The sequence below is a fragment of the Patiria miniata genome, unplaced genomic scaffold, assembly GCF_015706575.1.
Source record: "Patiria miniata isolate m_02_andy unplaced genomic scaffold, ASM1570657v1 HiC_scaffold_7, whole genome shotgun sequence".
Taxonomy (NCBI): Eukaryota; Metazoa; Echinodermata; class Asteroidea; order Valvatida; family Asterinidae; genus Patiria; species Patiria miniata.
Genome location: NW_024037074.1, coordinates 17,420,593 through 17,430,354, shown reverse-complemented (window position 1 = coordinate 17,430,354; position 9,762 = coordinate 17,420,593). Strand labels below are relative to the sequence as shown.

The window sequence follows — 9,762 nt, the reverse complement described above, 5'->3', positions numbered from 1 at the left end:
TTTATATCAACCCACCCCTGTTTCCTGAAAGCTAGATCCGCCCCTGAAAATTGTGATGCAATCAGATTTTTTTTTCTGGGTCATATAGGTCTCCCTCTCTTCATCTCTAATGGTCCCCTGAGTTGTAAATATTGGGGTAGGCGTATAAAGCGTTGACGCTGGATCAGGTATCCCATGAAACACGTCAAAATTGTCTACAAAATGTCAATGTTGATACTGGTCTCCTGAAAGAGCTAACGGTGATTCGGAGATATGTATTCCATTTGCCCCACGGCACAGTTGAATACATGCATCACAATGCGATCCATTTCTGTCTCGAATTCCTGGTTCCCGTGCTATATTTCCCAGGGGGTCTTTATATAACTCTTGCAGATGATGTGTTTTTTTACTAGTTTACCGCGTATGAGATACAATTCGACTGCATGACAGTGACACTTCGCACCTTTTAAGGTCAAACAGTAACAACAGAATCCCTAAGGACATGGGAATCTTGTATCAAGTATCTAGTTCAAAGCTCCACTTTTATTCGAAAAATAAAATGCTTCGAAAAAAAAAGGTTCATTTCAAAACTTGTCGTATTTACACAATAGTCGTATCACAAAGTAAATTGTGTGGAACCGTTTTGTGATTGCGAAAGCTGTTTAGCCTAAGAGCTCGGCGTGGTATCCTACATAAAACTAACAAGTCTTTTTTTTCTGAAACAACCGGTAAACTGGCTTTTAACTGAACCCTTTAGAGCAGACAGAGAAATAATATATAACAAATTATTATCGATTTTCGTTTTTTTCTGGCTGCACATTTAATAATAAGCAATGATGTTTCAGCACCGTAAAATGAAGAGTATATTTTGAAAACGCAATAAACGTCATTTTGTTGACATTTTAGAATCCAGGTCTCTCCCTGGGCTTCCCAAAGTCAAATGCGGCAGCTATTTGACAGTTAAATACAATTTGAGAATGCAATAAGGCGAAGAATAAAGTTTAGAAACAGCTATTATAATGTCTTAATTCTTTAAAAGTGCGATAACCGTGCACAATTTTCACTTTTTTAAACAGATAGCCTATATTGCGTTCTGGAAATAAACTCTTCAAGTATTCATCAATTATCTCGAGTCCATCGATTTTGGCGAGGAATTCTGCCATGATCCCAAGTACGCTGGGAAATCATAAGTTCTTGTCAATGGCGCGGCTTATCAGTGGCGGATCAGGAGGGGCGGGACGAAGCCCCCTCCCCTCCCCACCTAGCGCCTTGCCAAAACCAGCCTTTAAAAAGTGCATTAATCGGTGAAGGCGCCTACATTTCCCAGCAGACCTGAGCATGAACCCAATTGAGTACAAAACTACCTGGGAATAGAATTGACTTAAATTCCCGGCCTCAACCCAAATCTTCCAGAGATCTTGAACTTAAGATTCTGATAAGTCCAACCCCTTTTTTACAGACTCCTGACCCGCCAGTGGTTGTATCGTTATATGTATATTTTTGCTTCGGCCTAGCCGTGAATCTGTCTCTTACAATCCCGCTCTAGTCTCTCCAATCTCAGCAGGAAAGTGTCTTCCACCTCACTGACTAGTTGATCGATGTCTTGGGCCTCATCTCGCACCTCCCGGAGCCGGTAGAACATCCGTACCAGTCGGTTGACGCCGTGGGGCGGCGTGAGCTCCGTTCCGTAGTGCCGGCTGTACGTGTCGGCCACCCGGTCCTGGTACTCGCGCACCGTGTAGATGAACAGTGAGTTTGTGCCGCTGTCCATGTCGCGGCAGTGGGCCGCGTAGTTGAATGGCGCCCCCGACGACTGCCGCGGCAGCTCGAAGAGCAAAGGCACGAGGAGAACCAAGATGGCGGGCCAGCCTAGAAAGAGTCGCCGCTCCATTTCGCTTATCTGTGGGAATACAAACATGAAGCCAATCAAATTACTGCCAATGCCGCGTTTTGAAAGAAATATGATGTTATGTTCATTTTGCTTGTACGACTCACTGGTCGCTCGTTAAACGGTCTTGTTATCAGCTCAAGATTCTATTTCCTTTAATTTTGGAACCTTGATTCGTTATTTTCTTCTGGCTCCGGGGAGGGTTCAGCAAACAAAGCGGATGTCGTCAACTCACACGCCGTTAAACTTAGCTAAGGGCGTAAAAACTTCGGGACTCGACGCAGTGTTCTTCCAGCTCTATATGACTCGGGTTCACATCCAACCGAAGCCGAAAAGTGTCAACCCCCCCACCCCACATTTGTCGGTTTTGTAGGCAAAATCATGGTGCTGTCGGCAAAATCGAAAATGAAGAATGGAGAAGGAAGGGGAAAGGAAGAGGGAAGAAGAAAAAATGGAGAGTGTAAATAATAAATACTGCTGCTCAAAACCCCGTGTCATGTCGGCACGAGCTGCCGCGCGAGGTCGCTTCATACACGGCCGTTGACAGCTACAGCTCTGCAAAACGCAAGCACGCACAGGCTCGCAGGCTCTGAAAGGTTCAGAGTCTTTCAGACAGCACTTGGACAGCGTAATGTGATGATGGCCATTTACCTAATGCCGACGATCATTTCCCCCATAATCCATAATTCAGGGGTAATCAACTTGCGTTGGTGCGTTCCAACGTTTGTACGAACGTTAGCAACGCCCCCTTTGAACGTTCCAGCCCCGGGTGGAACGAAAATACCGTCGATTTTTTTTTATGTTGTAAGTTTCAGTACCAACAGCTTATTTTGTGTGAGTCCACCCATCTTGGAAAACATACACAGCGAATGACTCAGACTGACATTTTATCCCAAAAATTCACTTACCGAAATATTATCATAACGGTTACTTGAATTAAAGATCTTAGTACCCCGTGAAATAAATGCGAAATCGTCTTTCGTGATCAAAAGGAAGTGCATAGTTTTTTTCTCACTGTTTTCTCGTAAAATGTAATATCCACTGAGCTGAAACTTACACAGCGTTCGAACATTCTTCTTTTGATGTTAATGGTGTTATTTTTGGAAACGAACAAACTGCATGAAAAACACATGATCATATACATGCCTGTAAATGTTCGTGCATATTGGTGGTGAACAGTCGGTCCCGCTTACACGAAAGTTTCAATGTTGGCATAAACGTTAGCATTTGATCGCGTAAGAATAGCGGAACGTGCTCCAAGCGTCTGATCTACCACTTTAAATTGAAGGCAGATCTGAGATCTCTGACACACCTAAGTAATGCCCGCATCGGGCAATAGCGGCAACAGCTTTGGATTTCACCAATGTCACCGTCTGTTACCATAGATACCAGAATTATTAACACGAGCCGTGGCAATTTCAGCAAACAGCGCCAAGTAACTGGAACAGATTTCCAAGACAAACGAACTATGTCACGAGTAAATAATATAGAGCACCATTTGGTGTTTTATGGCGGACGGTCGGCGCCCGACGTGGTTTGGCGATAGGTCATTGATCTCCGCTGTTAAGAATATTCTTTTTCAATTGTCACAAAAGAGCGAAAACTAATCTACACGATGGAACGTTTTTAAGATCAAAGTTGGGCCCGGGAGGGTTGTTACGTTCAAGGCACACGTAACGCTGCAGCGAGACGATAATGAGAATCAGAACTTTTCGCAAATTTTCATTATACTTAAGAAAGGATTTACGCAGCACGTCATTACTTTAGAACGAGCTTACGTCAACGACGATGTACATTTGTTTAATTGATTTTGATTTTGGTATTTTTTAGGGGGGTGTTTCTGAAAGTTTACTTTCGATATCAACTGGAACAATCGAAATATATGATTATCGCCATTTTTATAGCAAAGTTAAAACAAATGCCCGAGGGTGAACGGAATCCAAATCTGAAGAATTTGGAAGACGTTTAAAAGAGAAAAAAATAAAAGAGCCCTAAATACACCGATAAATAAATACTCAATCCGCAAATACACTGTTAATTATTTGATCGTGTAATTTGTAAGAGTCAGAAGAAAATAGCAGTTTCGGGTAAAAAAAAAGTGTCATAAACCTTGCCCATTCCCTGATCAGTAAAAAAAATTGAGGAAAGTAGGACACCATAATAATTGTTTAACTGTAAATGCGAGACAATATTTCATGTTACCTTTTATGTCAACCAGGTGTTTAATTTTACCATAACTGACGAATTTTAATTTTGATCACCCTTAGATCCGGTTAATAGTTCCTCAAATACGAACGTACAAAATACTGTTGAGATATTACAAATCGCCATATAAGTAAGTTTACATCCTCAGATTGTCTTTAATTATTTTTTCTCGATGACTGTGATTGTTTGTTGTTTCCCTTCTTTCTAATTAACCTTTTTTGAGACGCTCTATAATCACACACAAATATTACTTTAAGGATTCGTTATATACTGCGACTTTTGAGTAGACACGTCTTCGAATCTCACTGATATAATGATGATGGGCCTTTAACAAAACCGGTAGCGACTGGAGATGACGGTGTGTCTATAAGACGTCAAACTTTATTCCTAATTAATCTGCGTATTCGGTGAGTGCGTGTATTGTTTTTTGATCCAGCCTGACAAGATTGCTGTGCATCGAATTTAAAATAGGAAATGTCATCAAGCGGAATCCTCACATCGAAAAAATCAGCGATATTCAGAGTTGTAACGAGTCACTGATATCTGTGATTCGAGTCGAGTAATTTTTAAGTTGAGTCATTACGTCAAGAAGGTCGAGTCCAGTAGAGTCGAGTCAAATATTTAACTCGATTCAATTCCAAATTCCAAAAAACCAAACTGCATCATACAAAACTGTTTCTGATTATTTTAAAAGTGGCCATATATAGTGTTTAATTTTTATTAGGAGGACATAAATTTAGCCGCCTTTCGAATCCAAGAGCTTTGTAAGAAATCACCCGTTACAACTCTGGCGATATTGAAACAGGTCTTAAGCTACTCATCTTGATAAATTAATGTTCAATGTTAAAACATATATTAGATGAGTTCAATGACACTGACTGAGAGTGCCAATTCGTACGTCAATGTTGTGCATCTGGATATGTTAACGAATTGAAATATTATGGTCGAGTCCAGTAGAGTCGAGTCAAATATTTAACTCAATTCAATTCGAGTCATGAAAATGTGAGCACTAAAGACAAGAGAGAAAGTCGTTTGTTTCACTAACAGTTAACAAGATCGTAGCTATCTGGTGTGGCTTCGGGTCTAGAATTTGTTCGCTGATCGCTGACAACATCCAAACCAAACTGCATCATACAAAACTGTTTCTGTTTATTTTAAAAGTGGGCATGTATCTACTATATCGTGTTTAATTTTTATTAGGAGGACATAAATTTAGCCGCCGTTCAAATCCAAGAGCTTTGTAAGAAATCGCCCAAAGCCAATGACGGAACGACGAATTGGCAAATGTGTTTAAAATCCGGTTCCTGGATAGTATATTATTTTGTGCGTTCCAGAACCATGAAGCCCGGTTCATACTTCATGCAAAAGCGAATGCGAAGCGAATTTGACGTCATAAAACATTCGTTGCGAAATTCGTCCGAGTTGAAAGATGTTCAACTTTTACGAATTCGCAGCGAAAATACTTGCCACGGCGTCACAAATTGGCGTTCGTTTTCGCTTTCGCGCAGAGTATGAACCGGGCTTCAGGTGGGGGTCTGTGACACGTTGTATGTTCGTACATGACAAGTGGCCGCTGTACCGTACGTACTGTATTCGCAAAGTAGCGTGAACATAAATTGTGCACCCGTCATTGCAAATATTTTTTTGTGCAAAGTTTGCTTTTATTTTTTGGGACTCGAGTCTTATTAGCCTTCGTCGAGTCGAGTCGAGTCGAGTCTTCTGATGCGAGAGTCGAGTCAAGTCATTTGCCCTTAGGGACTCGAGTCGAATCATTAGTCTTTGCAACTCTAGCGGTATTGGAACAGGTCTTAAGCTATTCATCTTGATAAATTAATGTTCAATGTTAAAACATATATTAGATGAGTTCAATGACACTGACTGAGAGTGCCAATTCGTACGTCAATGTAGTGCATCTGGATATGTTAACGAATTGAAAATATTATGCTTAGACCTCCGCTGAAATGAAATGGCAAGACATCAATGAGCATTGTCGCAATGAATTAACATCCTGTCTCTGCCAGTCTGCGTTTCTTTCGTTAACAATACAGTGACTCAAATAGAGGTTTCTTTGGCGCCAACTTCCTGTGCTAGAGGGTTCGAATCCGGTAAGTTAAAAACTCAGGCTTTGTTGATAATATACCCGATATTATTTTTTTTTCAAACTATTTCCGATGGCATAGGGTATCGTTAAATTACTAAATACCGCAAGGACATTTACTCATTTCAAAGTGAAAGTTTAATTTTGCTAAGGTTTTTTCCGTCTTAAATTAACCCAAAAAAAGAGGGCTAAAACGGAAAAAAAGAGGGGAAAAAGAATTAAAAGTAAAAGTCAAAAAGATAGAGAAAAAAGAACATCGTCGCACTTAAAATATTCCATCCAGGTGTTTACATGTAGATAACTTTCCCTTTAATTTCAGGAAAAGTTTACAATGTGCCGTATCCGCGAACTTTAAATTAAGCTTGGAAATGTACTGAGTTACTCAAAACTCTGAAATGTTATAGAAAACGGTGACTCTTACCTTCAGTTACAGAAAGTGTTCCCCTGTCGGTATTGTGATACAATCAGATTGACGCGGTAGTAGCTGCAAATAGTGAGGCAGGAGTCTGATCAATACGAGTCTGTTGCCTGAAGGATCCTCCAAAATCAACCCCTGAGGACTCTACTTGAAGTTACGTGCCTGCCGCTCAAAAGTGCGATATGCTCTGTGCAATCTCCGCTCAAACCAAGTAGCTTTTATACACAACCGCAGGTGATGAGCACACAATCATTCCCATAGACTCAGAATCATCCATTGACAAAGATCAAAAAATGCTTCAGAGACAGACAACAAAATGTGATGTTTTGTGATGGCCAGCTACGCAACAGGCTCCCCGTCCCCGCGTTTTCTTTGTGTCGATAGTCCCTCGTGGGAGGATGGCTCTCAAGGGGATGTTCACAAACTCCCAACCCTCCACTCGTTCTGTGCTCGATCTTTTGTCACCGGTGCAGGCCCGGGTTGCCGTGAAATTCAATCACAGTCCTTTCTATCGGGACGAAGTATTAAACGATTGTGAGGGAAAACTTCTAAACGGGGATCGTATATCTCGCTTCCGATTGCCCACAGACCGAGTTCATTTTTTGTTTTGCTTCTTTGGACATCACCGATTTCCAGCCAATAAGCACGTCACATGGTCAGACGGAAGATGATTGCATTCTGCTGTTTGCGCGCTCTTGAAAAAGCCACGAACGTGGTCGCGCAGACATTTAATTAATGGGGTGCTATCACATGCACAACTGACGTGAAAAGGTATATTGTTACCAAGGCAACACAAAGTATGATTTGTGGCAAATGAGTTGTAATGAACCCGGCTGGATAAAAGGCAGGTCGTTATCTATAGGATAATGCGTCAGGACTTGACACGTATAGGAGCAATACAAACTGGTGGTACATGTTCAGGGCTTGTTCATTATTATTGACTGGACGGAAGAAAGGGGTAGTTGAATCGACCATTGAATCAACTTAGTCACTTTGTGCTGGATGATGCTGGCTGTCAGTCGGTCTGTCATTCAGTGGTCAGTCTGTCAGTCAGTCAGATGGTCAGTCTGTGTGTCACTGAATGTTGTGACTCGAGTCGAGCGGAGTCATGAGGTTAACGAGGTCGAGTCGAGTCTCGAATCCGTCCAAGTCCCTATCGCCGAGCACCTTATTCAGACACAAACTGAAACTGTGTTATGCTTTAGCATTTTGTTTTTCAAACTTTTGGTTGAGGGATACCAGGGTGATACTCTGTCTGACGAAAGCCGGAGTTAGGAGCCGGCTTGCAAAGGCAAGACTGTTTGTAGCTTGTTAGCAGTCACTGCAGTTATTTCCCATGTCTTTAAGGACTCCTGTGTTGAGTTTTTGACCTGAGTCGAGTCATTTGCTGGCAGTGACTCGAGTTGAGTCGACTTATTGAAGATAGCGACCCGATTCGCGCTCGAGTGAAGTCATTGTCGCGAGTCATGACAAAATGAGTCAGTCAGTCAGTCAGTTAATAGTCAATCTGTTCAGTAAGCACGTCAGCCAGTCAAATATTTCTTTCTTGACCTTCCAGACCAAAGGTAGCCATATTTTAAGCATATGTTCTTTCGTATTAATGTGGACCACAAAAAGAACAAGCTCAAGTACCCTAAACTTTATTGCGAAGATTTTGTCAGTCACCCTTCAGATTAGTTTCTAATACTGCGCATGCGCGCGCTGCTATGACGTCATTCTATAGAGAGACCCTCCTCACCAAACTCTGGTCACGGTTGTCACAACCTCCCCCACTCCACCACGCCCCCTCCACCCCCTCCATGATCGATTCGTTTCCAGACCAGTTGCAAAATACTTGTGCGAAAGCAAAATCCGACAATAATCAAGAATGGATGACACATCTTTACCGAACCATAGGCGTCTTGCGAAACATACACTTATGGTGTCCCAACTCCCATGGTATATTGGTTGGCATTTTGCTCGAATGTCTGTGTTTTCTTCCAATCGATAGTTGCGTGAGGTTTGAGGTTTTCTAGAGATCCTAAACATTAATGACAATGTTGTACAAAGGCCTCCGAGCCGTCTGGGGTGATTTAAAACAATTGCTGTGATTAAAATCTTATAATGTAGCTCACCAAAAGACCATTCCATCATTCATTTATGTCCCAGGTCGTTTCCTGTTCAAAAAAAAAACAAAGATGGACCGACTTGGGTTCAGATTACTCCTAAAACGATCTGCCCAATAATTATTCCAATTACAGTGCGACTCTACACTAGAGTCCCACGTAGCAGCACCCCACGGCAAGAGGCACGGAATCACACCGTCTCTGATGTCACAGGAAGATCGCTGAGTATCGTTTTCGACATGATTTACCGGAGGATTGGGTTTCTAGAACGTGTGGGCTTTGCGTATTGTGTGAAGGAAAACAAAATCCTATTGGTATGGTCGGGACTTCAGCGCCCCTCGGAAGATGTCAGTCATCTTGTTATTTGTTGTGTATCATATTTTTGTTTGGTTGGGAAAAAAAGGAGCTCAAATCTGTCACTGTTTAATTCAGTTTAAACTTCGATTCGGTTTCGAAGCTAGAAATAATGACCTTTGAGATTTTACATTGCTGTTATCTGCCTCCTCTCCACACCTGCCTTTTACGGGCAACTTCTGAACCGCACCGTTCCCTTCATGGTCTGCTCATCAGAGGCATAAATCATGCTGAATATTCTTATTCACTTTTTACCGGCGATGATGCTCGGCAAACATGAACAGAAACATGGCAAGCATGAACATGATTCAATGTGCCGTTGTCTTAATTTGTAAATAAATATCAATACAAATATCTGTTGTGAAAGAGTGTAATTGTTAGGCCAGAGAAAACTTACGATGTGGGGATTTTCAATCCGTAATTACTTGGACTTTAAAAAGTGTAAAGGAAAACATTATCGATTTCTTTATGCAAAATAAACTAGCTTTTAATTATGAGCCTATACATTATTGTCTGGGATACCCTGTTTTGTCCACAAAAAAACATCGTTTTACCTTATTTCCATGTCTCGCGTTTTTCACTTGCACCAAATGTTTCTTAAAGTTTCGTCCAAATTCCAATGAATTTCACAAATCTGAACTCCATACCAAATTACCAACGTTATTTGGCAACAACATTTTCGCATTTTTCTCCTTTGCCTCATCTACAATATCAG

The 9,762-nt window shown here is 41.4% G+C and overlaps 1 protein-coding gene across 1 annotated transcript; it reads right to left on the bottom strand.

Annotated features, from left to right (window-relative positions):
- Positions 1–535: 535 nt before the first annotated feature.
- LOC119746265 lies at positions 536–6,857 on the bottom strand. The gene is made up of 2 exons (XM_038223102.1): positions 6,592–6,857; positions 536–1,879 (listed from the first exon to the last, which is right to left on the bottom strand). The coding sequence occupies exon 2, from the start codon at positions 1,868–1,870 to the stop codon at positions 1,490–1,492; it is 381 nt and encodes a 126-aa protein (XP_038079030.1). The 5' UTR covers positions 1,871–1,879; positions 6,592–6,857; the 3' UTR covers positions 536–1,489.
- Between the last annotated feature and the right edge of the window lie 2,905 nt (positions 6,858–9,762).